Below are 26218 nucleotides of genomic sequence, written 5' to 3' on the forward strand. Positions count from 1 at the left end.
GTTCCCTTGATAATTACATTTCTAAGATCCCGATTGGTTAAATCACAAGTTGTTGATAGCAATAGTACACGACTTTGTTTTCCAATAAGTTTAAAACACTAATGCTCCAAGACAGTGTTTTCTTTTTGATATAGACGTTTCGCTAGGGATTACTCAAGATTTTTCACCAGGAAAGCCGTTCCATTCAAATTCTTCCTCTTGTTCTTGGTGTGTGTAATACGAAGAAAAGACAAAGACAACACGTGCGTGTGACGTGTCTTTTCGGTTGACCGTCACCAAATTTCCTTTAGTACTACATAAAAGGGTATGATCTTCGACATTTTATAAAAGAAGACTGTTTTCTGTGATATTCGACACATGAAGATGATGCTGCTATTTACAAGCGTAATTTGCTTTCTTGGTAAGTGACACAAGTTATGGAAATGATTTACTGACCTTCATTTATTTAATAGATTGTCATTAAAAATTCAAATCACTCTTTCTGAACAGTTCTCAAAAATGTCATTCATGAATGCTTGAAATTTTCTATTTCATATTTTTTACGCATCTGAAGTTCATTAAAATTTTATTAATTGAGGGTAATTCGTAAATGCATACTGATTTCTTAAATCTTTAACATTAAACGTATGAAGTTTGGTGCTTTGAAACAGTATATCTGTTTTCCACTGTAGCTTTTTATTTATTTATTTATTTATTTACAACTTGCAAATGGATTGATTTTTTCAAGTAAAAAATATTTCCGGAAGATGTTTCAATTAAGTTTAAGATTTGATATAATGGATTAAAAGTTAAACAGTGTAATTTTAAGTATCTTAAACTGTTTGAAGATAAGTTAAAAAATTGGTTTTACTAGATTTTCTTTTTTAAACTGTCAAGATAAAAGAAATCAAAAACATTGTGGTAAATTCTTTTAAACTTATGGACTTTTAATTAATAAATTTTAATGTCATGTTGTTTCCCTTAAATTATAATAATGCATTAGTATTTCATTAATATATGCTAACAGTGAAAACCTCTTTATAAGAATAACAATCAATTTCAATAATAAAAGTGGGAAAAAGAACGCGATTAAAGTCTCTTAAACAGTTTGATATTACGTTAATAAAACTGGTCTTGCGAGATTTTATGATCTAAAGTGTCACGATAAAACAAATCGAATATATTACAATAAATTCTTTTAAACTTATGGATCTTTAATAAAATTTTAATATAATTTTTTTTCCAAATTATAATATTGCAGTAGTATGTCGTTAATATGTGTTAAAGATGAAAGCCTCTTCATAAGAATAACAATGAATTTCAACAATAAAAAAGAGATAGAGAATGTCCATATAAATTTGAAAAAAAAAAATCCTCTTTACATTTGTATTTACTGAATGAGAAATCATCCCTGAAAAGTTTAAGTCCAAAAAGGAGTTGCGACTCAACTATGATAAAAATAATTTTAAACAAAGATACTCATAGCATCAAAGGTGTTAAAGCAAGGTGGCCAACCTTCCGCTCGTAAGAAGATAGCAGATCTTTTTTTTTTTTTTTTTTGCATAAATCTTCCACTTGGTGTACATCTTTAATTGGCAATATGATTCAAATCTTTTGGTTTTTAGCCAGTCCTAGTATGAAAAGCATTCTTAATATATGTAATGAATTTTAAGAACCCACAGGATAATTATTTGGCGCTAAAGCGTGGATTTGATTCAAAATCGATACAGAAAGGTTTGACGAAAAGAAGAGTATATATATATATATATATATATATATATATATATATATATATATATATATATATATATATATATAACTTTAAGTTAAAAATACATTAGCATTACGTCAAGTTTAAAAAGGGCTCCTAAACGACATTTTAATTAGATTTTAATTCAAAGCGTTTATGTATTGCTGAATTCTTCATGCATAAAATATCATGCTTAAGCGTAATATATTCTTAAGTGTTACTTAAATTTGCTTGGATAAAAGTTATTAAAATAGATTAATGTAGGTGCATATGAATATATTAAGGTTTTCAATCATTTAGTTGGTATGACAAAGAGCGTGCAATTGTGTTAATTACATTTTCAGCATAAATAACAAATCCATTCTGACGATGACTGAATCATATTTATTGCTATTTTAAATAGTTTCAGATACAGCATGCTTGTTACACCTTACTATGATTCTTGCTTGTTTCGATCGTGGTAGATAGTTTTAAATGAAGTGCGGAAAAACCTCCCTGACTTTAATCAAGATTCCGACGATTTTTCAATTTCTTTTCCCACTTCAAGTGAATAACTACACACGCACACGCATTCGCACATAACAACATTTTAAATTAATAAATAAATAAATACAGCGTTTCCGCGTCTGAACGACTTATATTTTTGCAACCAATTAACCATTTCTTTGCAGTCCCTACATATGAGATTTTTTTTTAATTTTTTTGATTAAACTCTCTCTCTCTCTCTCTATATATATATATATATATATATATAAATAACAATACAGGTATAAATATTACTGTAAGGCCGCAGGAAGTTTTATTCATTGTTTTTGTAGTAAAATATTTATAACTTAACATTGTGTATCTTTATTATTTGCTTCCAGCATTTTGAAAATTTGAATGCATGTATCCCATGCTTATCCCAAAATATCTTAATGACACAGCATTGCAATTGGATAAAACCCAAGCCTTCACAATGCTACCAGATTTGGTGTGCTTTAACTAAAGTTGAATTCGAGTTGCAATATCATTCATTACAAAAGTCGTCATTGTTAAATGTATAATTGTAAACTTCAACTCAATTCTGGAAAATAACAAGCATGCGAAGATTTGCGAACATAATGAAAAGAGATGTAATTTTGCCTTTTACGCAAATTAAATAATCCCACTCCCTAAAACTAGCTGTTACTGTAACTAATAAAAAACAAATTACGTGAGATAAAAGTTACACATTTTCAGCAGACCAAAAAGATACTTCCAAGACAGCCTAGATGTCATAATTTATTTTTATAAAAAGAAAAACTTTTGAATTATTTTTAAGTAAATTGTCCATAAAAAAAGAGATGTAGTTGGGGATGTCCCTAAAATATACGATTTCGTTGATTTATTTCATGCAACTTATGATATCTTTTTTTTCTTTTAGGGCTGTCTATGCAGACAGCGGAAGCAGCGAGTTGTCACATGCGAGAAGTTGATCTGTGTTTGGCAACAGTTTTACTTAGTGCAACAGAAGGTGTGCCAGTCACAGATGAAGATGTGGACAAAACTTGCGAGTAAGTAACAAGCAATACTATTACCGTTACAGGTGAAAAGATACGCAATTGATAAAAATGTATTGAATATTTACAGCTTTTGTAAGTACGGATATATTAGTACTCTTTAACATGCTAATATAAATGTCACTATTCAGCAATAAGTTTTTCCTAACTAAATCAGAGTTTTTTTTTTTTTTTAATTTTGCAGACTGTTTGCGCTAAATCGTCTATTCACTATTCACTTATAAATAAATCGAAACATGAGAGCCAGTATATCTGTTGCAAAAGTATTACTTGTCACTGACTCTGAAAGTAATCCCCCCCCCCCCTTGTTTGACTTAATTTTCTGTTTTCCTTGTCTGCAGTCCTTCTGTAATTTCCGTATTTAAATTATTTAAATTTTCATATTTCAACTAACCACAAACTAATGAAGCTATAAACAGCATTTCTCAACATCTTTTGGTAAATAAAGGGTAAAATTTGTAAAAAAAAAAAAAAAAAAAAAAAAAAAAAAGAACGAGAACTGATGTTTTTGTTTCCTAATGTTACGTTTTATGTATGTTTACATTAATCAAATAAACAAACATTTTTTTAAGAAATAAAATAAAAGGAGGAAAAAATACCAGGTATAAAAAGCACCATTTATTAGTCAATATTATTTTTACTGTCATTTATTTATAGCGCTTATTCAAATGTAAAGACAATCAACTATTGTACTTATGAACGATTAGTATGTAAACCTATAAACAATTCTATAGAGCAAAGCAGACGGGACCCATTTGATATAGGATTAAGTTGACAGGCTTTCATTTTCGAGTATGTGTGTGTCCAGAGCTTAGAATTTTATGGAGAAACAACCGACGAATATTTATTCAACATACGAACGCAGGAAAACCTGTCTTTTTTAATAAGCGCTAATTGTAAGAAACAAAAAAAATTTTAAAATAATAAAAAATGCTCAAAAAACTAATTTTTATGGGTTTTGTTTCAAAAGTCCTATAAGATGTTTAAGTAATTATGTCAAACTAAGCAAGGCTCTACAGACATGTTTTTACCAAGCGTGAATTGCTTGTATTTGAATTGGTTTTTTCACCGTTTTTGAGTAAACGTAATGGCGTTTTTGGGTTAAATTGATACCATAATAGTCTACGATCTATGCAAAAGGAACTTTGTATAAGTATAATAGTATAAGTTCTAAACCTTAAAAAAATAGTGAAAAAAACTGGAAGACATACACACTGGAAGACGTTCAACCCGAAAGATCTGCGGACTGAAAGACAAGCTAAAGAAATCAGACAGTCTTACTGTTCAATAAAGTGTAAACGTACTGAAAGACAGCCTCAACTGCGTTACAACACATTTTTCAAATTAAGAGTCGTTTTGAAAAAAAAAAAAAATAAATAAATACCAGTCGTGCTCCTGCTCAGAGGACTGTATAAATGTTGCTGGGACTCCAAAGATGATAAATTCAGGTAAAAGCATAAATAAGTACCTCATTTTATTTTAAAGGAGAATTCTTAATACCCATTTATTAGTCTTCAATATTCCACATAAATGCCTTCTACAAATTTTCAGTTGACACAAGCGTATCTGTGAAAAAAATGTTTTACTTTAGAAGGTAGCTAAATAAAGGATCAAAAGGGATGAAATTTCGAATAGATTTGTTTTAACCAGCATAAACAATCCTCTAGGTTAGATCGCAAATGCTCATTTCCTATTATGTGGCTAGTTTTACATTTGTGAATTGTACTCTTATACCTTCAGGAAATGCTAAAAATTTACCTACAATCGTGAGCTTTATCCTCCATCATAAGTTAAACTGTAAGTAACTAAAGAGATAGAGAAATTGATGCCTCTCACTTGCCGAATGGACTAACTCCATAATACAAAAAGTAAAGAAAAGTTATGAAGAAGATGGTGTTATCCATAGGAGTAAATAGGTCCTCGTGTTACATTTTCTGCCATCACGCGGTCAAAAATTTACTGAACGAAAACTTTAATATAAATTCACATGCTAAGCATTGATAAAGCACTATCTAAGCAGAAATGAGGATTTTTTTTTAAAGTAGAGTTAATCGATTTGGCAGTTGAGGCATCGGAATTAGAGCTGCGCTGAACTATTTATTGTTTCAATGGGTCATTCCACGGAAAAACGGACATCTTGTCCCTCATTAGATAGCTCATAGATTTCATTGAAAAAAATATTGAAGACAAACTGGCGTTTTTTTCATGGAATGGCCCTAACGAGAGTTATAAACGGTGTAATCAACATTGCATTATGTCTTGGAAGCACTCATTAAGTAACTTCTGGCATTAACGCAAGGCTTTAGACAATTCGTAAAAACATTGAGTTAGTTATAGAAATCCCCCTTAGTTTTAAAGATGAGAACAATTCTCGCTATGATGTACACTATTTTCATTCGTTAATGAACACATTAGTCACATTATTTTATTACATACATTCATGTGAATATTATGCTCATTCGTGTATTTTTACTGTCCTTATTTGTGATTGTACTATTCCATTTTAGGCCCATTCAAGAGGGAATTGAATGCATGGGAAATTATTCACAATCATGCTTCACACCCTTATTCCAAGAAGTTTTTGACATGGTCATTGCAGAGCCAAAGAAATACCAATCTCTAATGTGCACTCCTGGAACAGATGAAAGAGCGAGTAAGTTTTTATGTTGATTTTCTTACAAACTGTTGCATAAAGTAGAAAGCAATATCTTAGAGTAATATATTATTACAAAAGAAATAAAAATATTGGAGCAGTAGGACTACCACGGAAAAAACAGAAATTTTGTCCCGCAGGTAACATCTAATATATGTCACTAAAACTAGTAATTTAAAAGGGTAATGAACAAAAATTTGTTGAGTAAGAAATAACAATTATATAATTGATTTCTTAAGTCTAAATTTTTTTGTTATCTTTCAAAATTGTTACTTTGAATTGAAATGCATGAAATGACACACGCGGAACAACATTGCGGCTTTCTCGTAGAATGGCCCAATACCATTATTTAATGTTGAAGAATGAGAAAAAAAATCAAACGATGTAACTAAACTGAAATAAGTACATCGAAATGTCTGCAAAAATACTGTTAAAGAAAGCTACTGCTATCAATGGCTCAGCAAAAAATAGGGAACAGGGTGGCTAGAACTTCCCTGACATAAGTGAGAAAATTTAAAAAAAAATGTCCATTTTTTCACGCTTAATTTTTGTTAGTGTTCCGTACTGTGTTCACAGTTAAATCTATTCAGTTTCATCGCAGATTTAACTTCCATAAAATTTACTCAAGTTTTTATCCATTAATCAAATTTCTAAAGGCATCATTTGATTGTACTAGTTGTAACTGACATTTTTAAATAAATTTCTTTAGGTGTTATGATTAATCCACATTTGTCTTGCTTTTACAATCCTGCCCTAGAAACTCATTCATTTAAAAAGTACAAGGTAGTTCACTCACGATCTTAATTGGTTAATTCATCTAATATTAAGCTTGGTTTGCATCAACCGGTTATTTACAGTAAGTTAAAGTATTGAAATGTGGGTTTGTATTGTCCTATTATTTTACTTTTATTTTAGCGAGGAGTAACTATTTGAGCAATGGAATTGATTTTTGAAAATAAATAAAGTGTAGGTGCTGCATACGGAATTAAAACTGAACTAACCGGCTTGTTTCATTATTTGATCGCCTCTTATTTCATAGATGAGTTATTCTTAGCAATGATCACATAATGATAATGCTTTTTTGTTGTTCTGTTGTAATTATTTCAGTAAAACATAATCGGTTTAGTCAACCACATTTTCTTCTAGTAACTAAACTATAAATAAATAAAAACTAAAAGAAAGTAGAAAGATCTTTTAGAACAATACTTTTTTTAGTTTTTACACTTTCAAGCCACTGTTAACATTCAATTGAGCTACTACCAGGGAAAACACAGGTATGTGCCCTTTTCTATTTTGCAATCAGCTTAAAACGCACCGAAGTCATTTTTAGTTATCGCTGCCATACACGAAGTCCTTTACTCTGTTTAGCATTGTAGCTCAGTATCCTGCCCGACTTTTTTTTTTTTTTTTTGACATACACTAGCATAATTAGAAAACGTTTCTAAAAGCAAATAAAAAAAGGACATGGATTGAATTTTTATATAAATATGAATTTCTATTAAATGATAAGTTGGAAAAAAGTTGCTAAATTTTATCACCACAGTAAACACGCCGGTCACATAAAAAATAATTTAACCTTAATTTTTTCAATGCTGCTGCCATTACATAGGAATCTTGTGCTCTTAAAAGTTTTATATTGTGCGAAAAACGTTCTTACAATTTATTTCTCTCCTAAATTATATAAAGCAAAATGGATATGACTTTTTCATATTTTCTATTTTTTCGTAGGATACCTAAAGAATGCACCATGCTTCCGAAAAGTGTTATCAAACGACAACGTCCGACCTCACATTGAAGATTTAATGACAGCTTTAGAAAAAGCAACAGACTCAAAATTCCAAGACAGAATTCCAATTATGTGCTGGTAAGATATTCCTTCAATAACATCATTTTTTGAACTGAAAGTTTAATAATTTTAAAATGTTTCCCCAATTTATCAAAAATCTTTTACTGCTAAAAATAAGTTATGAATTTTTCAAATCTTTATTTATTAATTTCATTTTACAAGTGAAACCCAAATGCCTCCCAGAGTATAATAATAGTTTTCAGTATCATGTCTTTTATTATTGGTATAAGTTTATAGCTAATGACAGCTTAGGGATTATAGGTGTTATTTTTCCTTGGTAATTACAGGTTGTAAAATGTATGCATAAACGGAAACCGTTTTTTAAGCGCTAACATTAAGAGCGAGTGAATAAACTATCAAAAAAAAAAGTTTGAAAGTTTTCTTAAACGTTTTATTAACTTTTGAAACTAAACTATATGTTTCTTCAACAGTTAATAAAATGCTATTCAGCGCCTTTTTTTTGAAGAATAAATTCATCATATTCCTTCCTTGGAATGTATACTAGTTTTTTTTTTCTTTTTTTTTATCATATCTGTGTCAAACTATAAGTGTACAAAGGATTATGGACAATAAATTTTACGTTGAATTGAGTATAACTTCTCGCTAAATCACAGTAGTGTAGTAAATTACTTCAAGGCGCTTTTAAACTACTGTAAAAACCTTAGAGCAGGAATTAAAATGGAGGAAGCAAGTCTAATCATTGGCTTAGCAAAAGCTGACCCAAGGACCCCAAGGCACGTGACTCAACGATGACGAATCGTTGGCACGCTTTGCGTGAAACAAACGAAAGAAACCTGATTTCTTCCAATGTTTTGCTCTAAGATTTATCACGTGAATTGTGATCTTGGTTTCAAGAATGAAAGTCTTCACTCCCTCTATTTTATCTCTTCTCAATGTAAAAACACTTATTTTTGCGATGCTTTAATTTTTGCGCTTTTACCGTATTCGCGAAAAATTAAGCTTCACGAAATATTTTTCTGCTGCGCATTTTTAAACTTTCGGTTCTGTTCATATTAGGCGCAAAATTTTCAGCTTGTAAAATCACCGATATCTTCATTTACACAAAAATTACGGCTCGCGTACATAAGCGCTTTAACAGTATGTATTTTTTTTTTTTTTGATTCATTAACATGAACAAAAGTATAAAACATCTAATGCAAAGCCCGAATAAACGAACAATTATGTTGTTTTGCACAATATGAATATATTTACATAATCCTTTGATTAAGTACTTAAAACAGCATGTTTACACACTTTTCAAAGTAATAAAATACAAATGGCAAATTATTAACTATCAAACAACTGCTTTGGCTTTTCCAGCAGGCTATATTGTGATGATTTAAAGACATTGCCAACTATAGAAGTGCCTATAAACCATTATAAAAAAAAGTACATCGCTCTCTTATTAAATTTCGCGGTAAAGAGCATAGACTAATAATATGATTGTGTTACTAGTCTATGGTTAAAAATATTTCTAACTACAACTGTCAGACTTAAGTTTTTGAAACAAACCATGGTTTTATGATTTTGTTTTATCTAATATTTACTTGTTCTATTCTATTTGTATCCAAATGAAAGTATAGCTATAATTTTAAGAGGCGCGCTGGGTCTGATTTTGGGTGAAGTATGATAAGTTTGTTAAACCTACACAGATATAGTGTTTTTTTTTTTTTTTGCGGTAAATTTCGTAAACTGTTTAATATTTTAATATGATGAGCAAAAAAGTCCTGATTAACAATCATTTGGAATATTAAACAATTAACGAGCTACTATTATTTGATTTGATTTTTAAACTAGAAGTAAAGAGAACGTCAAATCGAAGTCACTATCGGCAACCCAACATAGGATTTTTCAGATTTTTTTTCCCTTGTGTCGTGACGTCATTGTCAAGAAACAATGCAAACAAGTGTATATTGCATAAAATACACCGCCAGCTCAGTCAATTCCAGCAGAGGACTGCAGTTTCGTGCTTATTAGCACTCATCAGCCCGGCATAGGAGTGACTGATCTGGAGGTGGGAAACCTCTTAAGGAAGTCAAGAGTACCAAACAAACTGGTAGCTAATACAGAATTGGCACTGACCAGACGAGTGACCGAAGCAATGGTTCAGTTCAACTCGAATATTGAAGGCAAGGCAGGTATATTCAGTAAGTTTGGTACTCTTGGCTTCCTTAAGAGATTTTCCACCTCCAGCTCAGTCACTCCTAGGCCGGCTGATGAGTGCTAATGAGCACGAAACTGCAGTCTTCGGCTGGAATTGACTGAGCTGGCGGTGTATTTCATTTCCTTAGGGCGGTAACTTGCTGAATAAGTTTATAATGGTAACATCATGCCTCATACTGATTTCGTAATCTGATTTTTGGAACAGTGGAATGCAGAGGATGTTCAAGGCGGCCCTCAATATGGTAGAGCAACAATGTGGTAAGGCAGTGATTGAAGACGGCAACATGATGATCGGAATGTCTGCTTCCAGCTTGTCAGATATCTTCTGCAGAGGTTATGAGCCAGATACTCCAAAATGTGCCCTCTTGCCACCCTCTGGAACACCCTCGAAAGGTTCCGATTCCAAACTCCAAATCATCCAGTTCATCAATACCGCTCTCGCTAACTGGCAGTGAATACCTACGTCTCAGTGATGTAATTGTTGATTTTTTTTCCGCAATAAATAAAAAGTTGTTTTGTTATAAAATGGTTATTATTATTTTTGTGTAATGTCGCAGTTTTTTGAAATTGAGCTTGAAAAGCTAGGTTGTATGACGTTTACACTTCCTTCTTTCTGCTTTTCAGCTCTTTAACTTGAGCAAAAATGCTTAACATTAGAAAAAAATATTGTCATGGGTCATATTTGACGTTTTTTTAGTACTATTCAAAATCGGTAAAAATTTCATAATAACCAGTTCAGATACATTTCTTCGTGACTGATTATAATAATGCTTTACGGATTTTATTCGTGGCATTATGTTGAAACTGTACCAGAAAAAAAAATATTGGTCAGATGAACTATTTAGCATGATGCCATTTCCCTTTATACATATGAATTGATTTCGCCACTTATTGCGCATTATGCACTAGTGGAAAACATTTTTAAAAATTTAAAAGTAGGAAAAAATATTCAAAATGGCAATTTCTGCATTCTGGATAAGGAAACATAATAATCAAATAATTTATCATAGTAAAAAAGTTATCATTTATTCGTCTCTAAAGCACATCTAACCCTTAGACGTTTGCAGGTTATCTTCTCTTCTAATAATAAAGTTGAAAGTCTCTCTGTCTGGATCTCTGTGACGCGCATAGCGCCTAGACCGTTCGGCCGATCTTCATGAAACTATACTACATAATAAGTCTATAGCAGGGGTGTGCACCTCGAAGCGATTTTTCGAAAATTCGATTTTATTCTTTTTCTATTCAAATTTTAAGAACAATTCATCGGGTAAATTATCATAACGTGGACGAGTAAGTTACGGAATTTTTATAACGTGGAACCGTAACATGGGCGAGCCATTTAACATAGCATATAGGCGGAAAATTCATCATCCATTACTTGTAAATATACAGGCGAACCAAATGACGTTTTAATTTTCTACTACGGGCGAAGCCTTGCGGGTACCACTAGTTATTAATAATAAAGCTAAAAGTCTATCTGTCTGTGTGGATGTCTGGATGTCTGTGACGCGCATAGTGCCTAAACCGTTTGGCCGATTTTTATGAAATTTGGCACAAAATTAGTCTGTAGCATGAAAGTGTGCACCTCGAAGCGATTTTTCAAAAATTCGATTTTGTTCTCCTTCTATTCCAATTTTAAGAACATTTTCCGAGCAAAATTATCATAAGATGGACGAGTAAATTACCAAGTTATCATAACGTGGAACCGTAACATGGGCAAGCCAATAGGCGAGAAATTCACCATACATTATTTGTAAATATACAGGTGAACCAAAAGTCCTTTTAATTTTCTACTACGGGCAATGCTGCGCGGGTACCACTAGTATTTAATAAATGCATTGAAGTAATTTCCAAATGCAATGTCCCTTTTCAAACGAGGCTAGCAATGCGATATCAGACAGAGTAAAATACTATTAAAACACTGGATAAGAAATAATGATAATTAATTTCCGGTACTGTCGCTAAGGCAGTGCTTTAGACAACGAAAGTCGTTATTCATATCATAAAAAACTTACTTATTATTCAGTAAAAAATAAAGGAACATCATTAGCTCCATTCAAAGCATTTAATAAACTTATAATGTTAAAATTTATCGTTTTGCTTAATATACTTAACTTTACAAGTCATATTTGATTTGCAAAATCTTCTCTAGGAAAATTCTCAGAACAAGCCTTATGTGAACATCTGAGCACTCAACAGCTCACTATGTTAAAGCCCCAACGCATACTTTTTTTCTGGAAAAATAAATCAAAGTTTTGAAGAAAAAAAAGGTAACTTTAAAGAATCAAATTTCAAATGCATTGTATGCACTCGGTTTGGGTTTACAGAGTATTTTTATTAGTGTATATAGTCATACACTACATGACCAAAAGTACTGGGACACGTTCAAAAATTCGCATTTTAAGGGATTTCTCGAGAAATAAGAGACCAATTGCTTTGTAACTTTGGTCGAATAAAAGGTATACTCAGGCTGTCATTTTTCAATTAAAGCTACAATATCACCCATGCATTTATGGGATCAGTAACAAATTGAGAAAAACTAAAGTGTTTTGTGATCATCGTTCATCGTAAATAGCTGAGAATAAGCTTTAAATTTCAGAAATTAGTTACCTTACAGTGTACAATTATTTCCCATACTTTTTAGAAAGTATGAATGATATTCATGAAGATATAAGCATTTCTTTCAGAACTACGAGTTTTATTTGCAGGTTTTTGGCGCATAACACGCAAACTTTTCCATGAAAACTTTTCAAACTTTCAGAAAACTTTACAGCATAGAAAAGAGTATAACACTAAGGTTTGAAATGAAAATGTCGAAAATTTGATGAAATATGAACGTTTAAAGCAATTTTTTTCTGCACATGCGTGTAAGATAGCAGATTATAACTTTCATAATTTAAACTGTAACTAGATTCCTCAACTCATAATTAAATTCCAGTTAAATTTCTTAAAAATTCAGAACGTTATCGCCGATTTAATGAGCCGAATTTGAGCTCTTATATAGGCAACGAATCGTGAGGGATCGTTCACAAGTAATCTCTTTTTATTATGAATCACGTTGGACAATTTCAAGTAAATGTTGCAAATTTGCGAACTGTTGATCCCTAACGAAATGTCGCTTAACCAAGACCTATTTCAATTCGGCTCATTACATCGCAGATAACTTTTTAACCGACTTCAAAAAGGAAGCGGTTATCAGTTCATACCGTATGTATGTTTTTTTTTTTTTTTTTTTTTTGTCCACTCATAGCGTCTCACCTAGTGAACCGATTTTGATGATTCTTTTTTTGATGGATAGGGGATGGCTCAACTTAGGTCCCATTACTTTGTTTGACCATATTTGTTCTGTAGAAAAAAAGTTATGGGCAAAAAACAGTAAACTTTATGCAATTTCCCTATTAAATTGTAGCGAACTTCGCACGTTTCATCCGCGGATAACGGTGGCTCAGTGGTAGAATTCTCGTCTCCCACACGAGCGACCCGGGTTCAAATCCCGACTAGGACAAAGTGAATTTTACTAAAATTTCGTTTCTACTGTTTCCCGTATTTTCTCGAATGTTCTATTAATTTCTGTATCTTTCCAAGTCGCTTGAGTATTCGCTTCATTTGGCTTTCACATTGTCTTCGCTATCTCCATCTACGCGACAACATGAAACTCATTGTTATAAAAGTTTGGTGCCATATAAGAGTAACATTAATAGTAATTGTAATGATAATTTTGAATAAAGGCTTTTCTAAAGCAATACAGTGATATAGGGCCGAACTTCTTACTAGGTAACTTCTTACTTTTACTGAAATATCAACATTTACACTAAAAAGAATGAAAAAAAAATTTTTTTGAAAAAAAATAGAACTGACTTCAAAATTGCTCTAAAAAGTGAAAAATAATTTTATCCTTTAAACACCATCGATAATACTTTTAAACATAATTTTTGAAGTTGGCGCAAAAACAAAAAGTAAAATCCATTGTAACCATGCTTCGTTCATATTTTTATCAAAAAATCATCCAAAGTTAGGAACGAAACATTTATATCGTTACTCAAATATGCTGTCATCAATGCGTAATGCATTTGGTAGTGAAGAAACTGGACCTGGTTAAATTTATACTTGTAGTTGAGTTATGGCTGTGAATGATTTTATCGATCGTTTTTGCGCCAACTTCAAAAATTATGTTTCAAAGTATTATCGATGGTGTTTAAAGAATAAAATTATTTTTCACTTTTTAGAGCAATTTTGAAGTCGGTTCTATTTTTTTTCAAAATTTTATAGTTTTAAGATATTGAACTGGAATTTTATTGTGAGTTGGGGAATCGAGTCGGAGATCATTAACGTTACCAATTACTATCTTTCGCGCATGCGCAGTGAAAAAATAGCTTTAGTCGTTCATAGTTGATCAAATTTTCAAAATTTTAATTTCAAATATTAGTATTACACTTTTCTTATATGCTGTCATATTTATGAAAGTTTGGTACGTTTTGATGGAAAACTTTGTATGTTAGGAGCGAAAAATCTTTAAATAAAATTAGTTTTGAAAGAAATGCTTATATCTTCATGAATATCTGGGATACTTTCTAAAAAGTACGTGAAATAGTTGTACATAGTAAGATTATTAAATTCTGGAATTTACAACTTATTCTCAGCTATTTACGATGAACGAAACCAAAAAAAAAAAAAAAACATTTTTGTTTTCCTCACTTTGTTGCGTATTTTCTAAATGCATGGGCGATATAACTTTAATTGGAAAATATCAGCTGGAGTATAGGGTCTGGTGGGGTAAAGTGGTCATAAAATCGTAGGTTTTCAACTTAGGTGGATAATAAATGCAACAAATTCTTTAAACAGTTCAACTTTTTTTGTTGTTATTTTACATTGCATTATTAAAGAACACGGTACATTGAATTTTAAGAAGAAAAATATTGATTTTCGTAGTTTTATAGAACTTTCGTTTCCCTATGTTTCTATGACCACTTTACCCCATGGGGTGGGGGAAAGTGGTCATAGCATGGGGTGAAGTGGTCATAGTTAAAAATACTAGCAAAACCATTATAAAGAACCCAATAATTGTATATTTCAGTTGTTTTTATAATTACAAGTATATTCACGAGTACATGCCTGTATACACGAATATATACGTGTCGTGTTATACACGAGTAAACACGTTCCTATATGAGTAGATACATGTATACATCAGATACATGCATGCACGTGCCTACTCAAGTATATACGTGTATATACGATTATATAAGCATGTATACTTGATTACCTACAGGTGTGTATACGTGTCTACATACGTGTCACATGTGTGTCACGTATATGTACGTGTCACGTGTATATACGAGTAATTACGAGTATAAACGAACATCATATGCACGCATGTACTTGTATCTCGAGACAATACGTGCATACTTGAGTATATATGTGTATAGTAGACGTATATACGCATATATAAGTGTACATGCATACATATACGGGTATACACGAGTTAATTCGTGGATACATCCAGTGCGTCTTTGTACGTGTCTACTCACGTATATATAATATGGAAGCACGAGTATATACACATGTATACGTGTACACACGATTATATACCTGTATAGACGTATATACGTACATTAACGTGTATACACCAGTACATGTATGTATACACGAGAATATACGCTTATATACATGTCGGCCTACAGAGTGAATCTAAGCTCTTGGGCAAAAATCAAAGGGGTGTGAGAGGGGAGGATAAGAAGCAAAGAATCATAAGGAAGTTATAATCACTGACGGGTTACATGCACACAAAGCCAGGAGGCAAAGCAGGGCACAAATTTGTTGCACAAAGATGATTTTACCTAACATTTTAGTTTGTAAGAAATATTTAGAGCAGTTGTTGAAAGTTACGGCCTGTAGTAGCTCTAATACACGCGTCGCATCAAAGGCGCAGCGGATGATGAAAGTTTTTCAAAAGTCTCGTTATTGCAACAGAGAGGGATCTGTGAATGCGACGCATGTATTACAGCTAAAGGCCGTAAATTTCATCAATCGCTTTAAAACTTTCTTATGTCCTAAAATGTTGTGTAAAATTGTATTTGTGTAATATATATATATATATATATATATATATATATAGAAATTTGTGACTTTTTTTGCATCCATCAATTTCTCACTTTGCATGCATGTAGCGCGTCAGCATTGTGTTTGTGACCATATGTTCCTTATTAACTCTTGCTTCTTCTCCTCTTCTCTAACACCTTTTATTGATTTACTCAAGAATGTAAACTCACCCTGTATACTTTTACATCATATGCTTGTATGTAAGTGTCTACTCGAGTACGTACGCGTATATACGTGTCTAGCTGAGTATATAAGTGTTCTTATATATACGAGTATAAGCGAGCATATACGTGTATAGTAGAATGTATAGCTGTATGGATAAAAAATACTTGCAGATACCCATATATGTATTTATTGGCGCATTTATGTGAATACGTCTATGTACATATCTACACGAGTATATATGCGTATATATACGCATATACTCGTATATTTAACCCCGTTTACTGTAAAAACAATACATATTGAGTAAAATTAATATTTAATTTGTATCTGCCTTATACCTAAAGCTTAAGTGACACTAGAAGAACAATATTCGTTAAGCCTAATATTATGACCACTTTACCCCATCTTACTTAAATTGTTCTAAAAAATTATCTAAAATAGATTCCGCTAACTGCTAATGAGTAAGAATTCTTGAGAAATGTAGGTAGCTTCCTGTACAGTCAATCTGTTCCTAATTCTAACAAACAAAATTTCCCAAGAATGTTAAAATAGGTGTTTAGATTTTTAAATTTTTCATGTTCACGCAAAATATTTTTTTTTTACCAAATAAAATTTTGCCAGTTGTAAAATTTTGTACTCAAAATGTAGTTTCTAACTGCTTTACTCTAAAATAAAAGTTTCACATTCATTCGAACGTTTATTTCCAAGCTATAGCCATTTATTTGACGTACGACCACTTTACCCAATTGACCACTTTCCCCCACCAGACCCTAGTTACAAAGCTATTGGTTTCTTATTTCTCTCGAAATCCTTAAAAATGTGCTTTTTTGAAAGTGTCCCAGTTTCTTAGTGATATAGTCTGTGTGTAATTTCTAAAACCTTCAAAAATGTTTTTATTAAAAAAAAATCCACTGAAAGGAAAAATATGTAATTTAAAAATATTGGAAGGAAAATACAGTAGTGCCACGTAAATTATTTATGCAAGTGACAAACAATAATGAAGCGGAATAACTATCAGTAGAAGTTTGGTGAAACTGAGGTCACAATTGTAGTGAATTAATACATCTAGAATATTTGCCTTTTAGAATATCAAAATAGAATAGATAATGCATTCCATATCTGTGGACTCAATTATGGCTCAAAAAATAGGCTATTTAAGTCTAAATTGGCAACATGCAATTGCTGTTATAAACGCTAAGCAAAGCAAGTTTAAGTACAATAAATTAAAAAATGTTATAGTCCTTTAAAAAAAATGCACACAGTTGGTTCTTTAAAAAACGGCGCTCTAAATTTAGAGACGGCTTTTCACGGTCCCAGACGCTCAACTGTAGTTTTAGAAAATTTTTATATAAGGACACTTTTATCAAGGGACTATTTTTGTGGTCCCTTTAAACTCGTTAAATAAAGCACCAACTGTAACACTATTGCGTAAGTATACGTAAAATTGCAATATTCTTTTTTAAAAGAGGTTAGAAGTTGAATCAGACTTTTCCATTATTTCATACAAGTAAAAATACGATTGATCCAAAAATAAAAATACGTAATGTTTTTCTTCACTAATAATAAAGCTGAAAGTCTGTATGTCTGGATATCTGGATCTTTGGAAGTCGTTTACGCGCATAGCGCCTAAACCGTTCTGCCTTTTTTTGTCGAAATCTGGCACAAAATTAGTTCGTAGGGTTGAGCACCTCGAAGCGAGTTTCAAAAATTAAATTTTGTTATTTTTCTATTCCAATTTTACGCCCATTTTACAGAGCGAATTACTATAATGGGGACGAGTAAATTACCATAACATGGATGAGCAAATTACCATAACATGAACGATCAAATTACCATAACATGAACGAGCAAATTACCATAAAATGAACGAGCAAATTAACCTAGCACATTGTTGAGAAATTCATCATCCATTATTTGTAAATATACAGGTGAACCAACTGGTCTTTTAATATTCTACTTCAGGGGAAGTCGTGCTGGTATCGCTAGTATTAAATAAAAATACTTCACAAATTTACTTGAGTCAAAAATTGGCTAAATGAATTTGCTCTGATGCACATGATGAAAAGCAAGTTAAAGTAAAATAAATTAAAAAATCCATAGCTCTCTGAAAAGAGAAATACGCAACACAAAATTATTGGCAGGAAAATACTGAAGTGCCACGTAAATATTTTACACAACTCACCCACAATATCGAAACGGAAGAAAAATCAGTAGAACTTTAATAAAACACATGTCAAAAATGCAGTTAATTAATACATATAGCTGTTTTGCCTTTTAGGAAATACAACAGATCACGCATTTAATATTTGTGCACTCAACTATAGCCAAGGAAAAAATATTTTTATTTAAGTCAAAAATTGGATAAATGCCATTGCTCTTACACACATGAAGGAAAATGAGTAAAATCATGAAAAATATGAAAAAATAAAGAAAAAAAGGTTACGTCTATAATAAAAGTGTTAAAGTTGTTTTCGTTCATCTAGACAGGAAAACAACTTGTTTTGAACCATATTTTAGAACATTTGTTCTGGAACTTATTCGTTATTGTTTCTGTTCTTTGTGCGTAGATTAGTAGTCGTGCATTCCTTTATTCATTGTGGATGAACATATAGTTATGTGAGGAGCTTAGAGGACATATTCATAAAAAAAGGAAAATACTTTTTGAAAATTAGTCTAACAGTTTATAGTTTTGCAGGTATCACACACACAAGCTTAAGCTATTTATTTATATATTCATTTATTTTTCAAGGTTATGCATAGGGTTTGACATCGTTGGTTCCATAATGAGTCCGTGGCTTGCTTAAGGACACAGCAAATAAAACTTTATTTTTTGGCTTAACTATATACTAGGTCCATTCCACGGAAAACGGACATTTTTTTCAGCACGTGACGCCTCATTAATTTCATTTAAAATAATAATTTGAAAAGGTAATGAACAAAATTTTGTTGCAGAAGATATTACTAACGTATGTCTGATTTCCTAATCCTTCGTCATTAAATTTTAAAATACTACTTCTTAATGAAATATATGAGCTGTTGTGTACGGGGCAAAATGGCGGATTTTTCGTGGAATGGCCCTATAAATTTTTATGTGGCACTATTGTACTTTTTTTAGACATGACAGTTCCACGGTATACTCATGTGACAACAAATCATGTAAGAACGAACTGTTCTTCTTCATTCAAAATTGAGCTAGGAATCCATAATTAAGGGGTAGTAAGAAGCAATCGGATGGAGTGCCAAAATTAAAAATGTGTGGATAATAAGTAGAAATCGTAAGAAAATCTCTCCAATGTTTTAGGGCAAGAGATGGTAATAGTAGGCCTGGCTGGTGCTGTTATAGAGCATGAATTTGAAAAAATAAACTCAATAAAAACCTACCTAGGCCCTGAACCTTAAACACGTTTTACTCGAAACTAACTTCAAGAAGTCCACTTACATCCCTTCGCTTTTAACCGCCTTAATTGACTATGTGGTTTCATGGTTATGAAAAAAAAAAAGCATTTCAAAGGACAAATAAATAAAGAAACCGCTGATATCCGAAGTAGAGAGACGATTAGAAATTAATTCTTTTCCAGTGAAGAGAAAATTCTAATGAATAAAGAAACCTAATATTCTTAGAGTTTTCTACTGCAGCATTCATTTATACGTTATCTACTGGAAGGCTATCCAAATGCAAATGAGCATTTATTTCATTTAAAAAAAAACAAGGTCTTCCAGCAACGACGCATCGTGTTTGAACACTATTATGCTACCCAATGAGTGGGAGAGAGATAACCAAAGAACACGTTTTGAGGAAAGTTATGCTTACTTACAACAAAATATAAAACGTTTTCAACTGACTCATACATGAAAGACAACTTTTGAAGCTGACATTCTATCTGCAACAAAAGACCGGGATACTTTTGGCACCTTAACAAGAGCATTCCACGCATTTAAGAAAATAAATACGCCTCAAAAAATATTCATGCGTATTTTCATGATTTGTATTTTAAATAAAATTTTATAATCGTAAAAGAATGAGAAAAATTACAATTGTGGTTTTTTAAATATTATATTTGAATGCTCCGTTTTTTTAAATATAAAGTGCCAAACAATTTACATGTTAAAAATCAAAATATTATATATCAGAGAGGGGGGGTGGGGTAGAATGCGTGCACAGTGAGTTTCTGCAGTTGTACATCAGCAGTACTGAAATGCGTTTACAAGAAACTATATGCTGTTGGTTCCGGGCGTTTATGGTAAAATATCGCATTTTTGGAATATTTTTCCAGTTAATGCTTGAATTTTCATAACTATTTCTATAATTTTTTAGAATGACGATATTTCTTGAGTGACAACCATAAACGATCATTGTGAACACCAGTTCTGCCTTAGGAAAATAAAGAGCAGTAGGGGAGACCGGGGCTAGTTGTGACACTTTTGTCATGAAGATTTGAACTGATATGAAACATTTAGTGCATCATATCATTAGAGTAATTCTTGAGCAATATATTTATAAAACAATTATCCACATTTTAAAAGTTTTTCAGGACATAAAATGGAATATGCGTAGTCTCTGAGTTTGTCTCAACTTGCCCCGTTTCGGGGCTAGTAACAACATGCTTGGGGCACATTGTGACATACAAAAAACGCGTACAAATACGTTGTAACATGTACAAATTATGTAAGAAATGCAATTAAATGGGATATTTTAAGTTAAGAATGAAAAACAATATTCATTTTCAATGCTCTTAACATAAAAATGAACGTCTTCATGTCTTAACCACACTTTAAACGAAATGAAAATAAAATAGTTAAATTATTAACACTTGTGAACTCTTTTTTAGAGACTCATTAAAAAAAATGTATTAATCAGGAAAGATAAGACGTAAATTACACTAATGTTTGACTATATTAATTTTTGACTCTGTACAATGTGTAGGCTCATATCCTACCATACAGGGCTACCTATTTTTATAATTACTCATTATCATCGCTTGTTTCAACATACAATGCGCTGTTAATGCAAATAAAATTAGGTAAATTAGGTTTCTTTTTTGTTACATTTGACATGAGACCACTGTATCCAGTCTTCTATGGGTCTAGAAACTTTGTACTGCTCCAAGCAAGCTAGACATAATCTATTTTTATCACCTTTAGAGCTATCCGAATCTTTTTTCTTTCATTTTTTTTTAGTAACGTTGGTGTAATTTTTTGTGCACTTTTTGATTCTGTTTTTTTTTTCTTCAATTTGTTTCTTGCTTTCTCTTGTTTTTTGTTCTGCTCGAATTTTCTCTTTAGGTGCGATTGCTAGAATGACAGGTTTTAAAACATATACGAGCGGAGTTCTTGCCCTTTCGATTTCCAGCTTTAGGTGGCCGTTTTTTTTTCCACAAAACGTATCGCACTGATTATGCTAACGTCAACTGTCATAGACTCACCTAATTCAATGAGATTTCTCACTTCTGAAGACTAATCTGCACTCTTACGATCATTGACTAAGTGTATTGCTGAAGTGCTGGGTTTGATAACAGATTAATATTTATTTTTTTCACTATCATTTTAGTCATCAACGCTCTCATCTCTGACGGATAACGGACCTTTACAAGTAGTGACACTGTCACAACGTGACTTTGTCAAAACTAGCCCCATGTTACGTCATTTTGAATTTTACTCAATAGTTTCCGAAATATTATTATGATCAACAAATGAAATGCACGGAACAACTGCTCAAAACATAGGTATTAAAATAATGTTAGGAAAGCTTTCACACCTCAGTATCCTTAGTGGCAAAAACAACTCCAACGCAGGTCACAAACTTTACTTTTGCTGTAGAAAACACGAAAAATATTTTTATCTTGAAAACAGTCCTACACTATACTTCCAAACTTACACAAGACATTGAGATCATCAACCTGATCACTCACATGACATGACAGGTGTTGAAACCTATTGGCTCAGTCAGGAGGCTCGATGGCACGACTTGCTCCTGGAACCACTAACCCCGGCCTCCCCTACCTGAAAATTCTTCATTTTTTTTTTCGTCATTGATTGTACAGACTTACTTGTCTGTTGTTGTTCGTATTGTACAAGTTTGTTGTTTATTGTATTAGCTTGCTTATTTCGAGCTCTCTGAATAGCAATGAAAATTCATAAAAAATAATTTAAATTCAAATCATTCATAAAAAAAAATTAGCAAAAAAGGAAAATTAGAATTTTATTTTATGGATTAGTTGAACGCTTCTAGTTTTACCTGAAATGAACACATCGAAACATACACAAATGGTACAGGTGCTGATATTTATTCATTCGAAGAACTAAGAGTGACAGTATTGAACGTTTTTTTTTTCTCTCTCTCTCTTTTAGAAAGACTGCTATATCAACAGACACAGAGCAAGAAGTCATACAAGACGTGATACATCTCAATAAGAAGATTTTCAGATTTTTTTTCTCGTCAATTACTCTGGGGGGGGGGAGGGAGGAGGTCATTCAAAATTTTTCTTGTTGAGCTTGAACGCCATATATCAAAAAGAAATAATGATTTCAAACAAGATTTACTATACTGGTCGCTGGTGAGTTTCAGTGAAGAACAAGTGCTGACGTTTTTTGGTCTCAATTGTTCTAGGAAGAATGGCACAGTAAAGCGTGTTCTTACTTTAAAAGTAAAAGTTATTCAGTGCAATATGGTTTAGGAGATTTAATCATTAATTTAAGTTAATTAATTTTTTTAAACTTATTCCTGGGCAACAAGTAGTTCTAACCTAATGTTCTCATTACGCACATTTTAAATTCCGTCGAGGTGACCAATTTTGGTAGTTTCTATTATATGAAAGAACGGAACTTTCTTAATATGTCCACAACATGTTATTATAAATTGGTTGGGTGCATTGTTTCTAACAGATGCATTGGTCGTATATATTTAGCTATAAATGCTACAAAAGGTGTTTAATCAAAACCATTTCGGCTATAAATGCCTTTGAACGTGCACATTGGAAACGCAACAAGTGACATACTGCTAATGACTTTTTCTTACAAATTAAGCATAACTTGTGCATGATTTCTAATGATTAGACGGTTATAGAATACTAGGAAGTAAAACAAAAGCGTTTCCAATTCTTCACGTTTCTTAATTGCATCAAACTGATTCGTATTACCATCGCCACCTGCAAACATTATATCAGTTTCAAGGCTGAAATAAACTAATATGAGAAATTTTCACCTTAGCAATCAACTTTTTATTGATAACAAATTTGTTTATGATCTTTTATCGGAAAAACCGTAGAAGATCCATTGTAATTCATCTAAGGTCAGAGATTGCATGTTTATGCTGCTTAGTATTCAAGCTCATGACAGTGCAATAACGAGTTGGGGCTCCTAAGAAAATTGCATAACAAGTTATTGATGACGTTACGTAAGACTCAGCGCAAAACTTTGACATTTTCCTCAAGAAAAATTTTGAAAGAAAAATGAGAGCGGTTGTTTTGTTGTTTTTGATTTTCTAAGACTTTAGATCCTATTTTGATGATTTTGTCAGTAGTTCAGGTTGGATTTTGTAATATGGGGGTGATTTTTTTTTAAAATAGTCATTCTAACGTATTAGGATCGATAATATGTTTTTCAGACAAAGTGTTCTGAATAAAGTAAACTTCTGACTCCACTGTGTTCTCTCGTTTGATTTTGCAGTTTTTTTTTATTTAGATAAAAAGCATTAATATGAACTGTTTCTGCTTAAAAATATTGTAGCATTTTTTGTTTTAAAATTTATTCCCTCATATATGCATAACAGTTTCGTGTTTTAACAATTTTTCCAAAAAATTGATTTTCACAAAATGAATAAATATCTAAATAATAATAACAATATTTTCGCTTGTAGTTGGAAAGCACACACGGAATCGCTTTAACGAACATTTGTTATTCCACAAACTAAATCTATACACGTTTTTTTCATTTTATTGTACGTACCTGTAGACGTTTTATCTGGACGTTGTTCATTATATTTTTGATTTAAAAAACATTACGTCGCCTCGGAGCAGCAGTAAGATAGGTAATCCCAGAAATATCACTAAAATATCTTACTGTTGCTCTGAAGCGACAATATTTTAAAATGTATCAGTATTACTCCATTGAGTCTTATGTCTGAAAAAGTTATCACGATGCAGGAAAAAAATAAATAAATAGATATACGTAATAGAAATAGACATAAATAAATAAAATGAAAAATTTTGGAACCACTTTATGTTACAAAAAGGGGGAGGGGGTCGAATGCAAGATCTTTATTAAAGAACCATCCCGAAGTAGTGATATATTTTTCAAGTTACATTCACAGTTGCTATTAATATTAAACATGAAGTTAAATATGTTTATAGTATAGTGCAAAAAAAAGTACTTTTTTTTCTGAGGATGCACCGCCCCCATCCATATCTCAAAGTGATAAGCATTAGGGGCGGTTAATCTCCAGAAATATAAATACACATTAGTGCTACATCACCATTAGTCGAGATTGGCCAATAATAGTCCAGAAATTACTAGGCGATGATATTTTAAACTCAAGGTTAACAAAAGTAACTTTCAAAACAACAACTTTTTATGTAACCTAACCACATAATGGTCTAATACTTGGAAAACAAAAATGTATATTTTGCTCGCAATTCGCAGTTCGTGTTTGTAGTAACTATGTTTAAATCATTATGAGTGAAAAGACAAAAAGATTTTGAAAGCTATAATCAAGACATAAAAGCAATTTATTAACAAACATACTGGATGCGGTTAACCGCAAAAGACGAAACCATCTGATATATTTCTTATCACTTCATTCACTTTCGCTGTCGTCGAAGACTTATTAACTGAGCCTAGATATTAGCGGTTTTTTAGGAAAATATGTTGATATGATACCTTGAAATTCCTTATTCACTGGCAATGACCTTGTACTAAGAAATGGCTAATTTCATATTATTCTCTACATTAACAACACCAAAAGGAAAATACAGCATATAGTGCTAAAAAAAACCTTAAAATTAAGATAATATTTTATGAATTGTACAATACTTTGTATTTTGTAGAAATAATCACCTTCGGTGTTATTCTTTAGTGAAAGTGTTCACCCACAACGCTGCAAAAAGCTTAGCAAAGGGACGAATATCGTTTTCGAAAAGGAAAATTGGGTGAAGTGGAAAAGGTTAATCACTTATGTTAAATCCAGCAATAATAATCTTATGACGTCAGAAATCCACATGCGTCACCCATGACGGTACAAATTTGGTGATGCATAAGTTATAAACAACATTACAGGAAACAAGTTTGAGACGGCTTGTCTTCTGCAAAGAAAAAAAAAAAAAAACATGTTTCGAGGTGAACTTTTTCACGATTCTTCTACGCGTTTGATCCTTGGTCTTTCTTCATCTTTATAAAGTGGCTTGAACATTTTTTGATAAGTTCAGTAGACAAAAAAACGTAAGCAATAACAATTTTTCCCAAGGATGTTCGCAATTTCAAACAGGCACATTTTATTTGAGAAAAAAATAAATATGTTTATAAACACAACGTGTTACAATAAAGCTATTGTATTCTGAAACTTAATCATCGCTTACAATACTTGAAACAGTTTTTATTGTCATGATGCTTTTGTGTGTGTGTGTGTATGTGTGTGTTTTGTATAATCCGGCAACAAATATTTTGATAGAAAAATAACGCCTACATAGCTAACATAGGTGTTTTCAGCCAAGATAACCAGCGTAATACTCAGATTTGTTGTTATTAACTGTTTGCCAAAGAGTTAAAACGCCTACACAATATAGTACAACTGCAAGAGACCCTTTAAAGCAGGTCACTTATTCTCTTTTAAAATGAATGTTGCAGATTATTCTGGGCCCACCAAAAAAAGAACGCGTAAGTCATCAATAAATATTTCTATATATATATATCTTAATATATAAAAACCAATGTCCTGAAATAATATATACATATATATATATATATATATATATATACATATATATATATATATATATATATATATATATATATATATATATATATATATA

At 31.7% G+C, this 26218-nt stretch overlaps 1 protein-coding gene across 1 annotated transcript; it reads left to right on the forward strand.

Annotated features, from left to right (window-relative positions):
* The first annotated feature begins 243 nt into the window (after positions 1 to 243).
* LOC129224167 (uncharacterized) lies at positions 244 to 10458 on the forward strand. Its single transcript, XM_054858587.1, has 5 exons — positions 244 to 400; positions 3135 to 3264; positions 5778 to 5923; positions 7652 to 7787; positions 10138 to 10458. The coding sequence occupies exons 1-5, from the start codon at positions 358 to 360 to the stop codon at positions 10385 to 10387; spliced, it is 705 nt and encodes a 234-aa protein (XP_054714562.1). The 5' UTR covers positions 244 to 357; the 3' UTR covers positions 10388 to 10458.
* Positions 10459 to 26218: the final 15760 nt, after the last annotated feature.

Source organism: Uloborus diversus, chromosome 1, assembly GCF_026930045.1.
Source record: "Uloborus diversus isolate 005 chromosome 1, Udiv.v.3.1, whole genome shotgun sequence".
In the NCBI taxonomy this organism is placed as follows: domain Eukaryota; kingdom Metazoa; phylum Arthropoda; class Arachnida; order Araneae; family Uloboridae; genus Uloborus; species Uloborus diversus.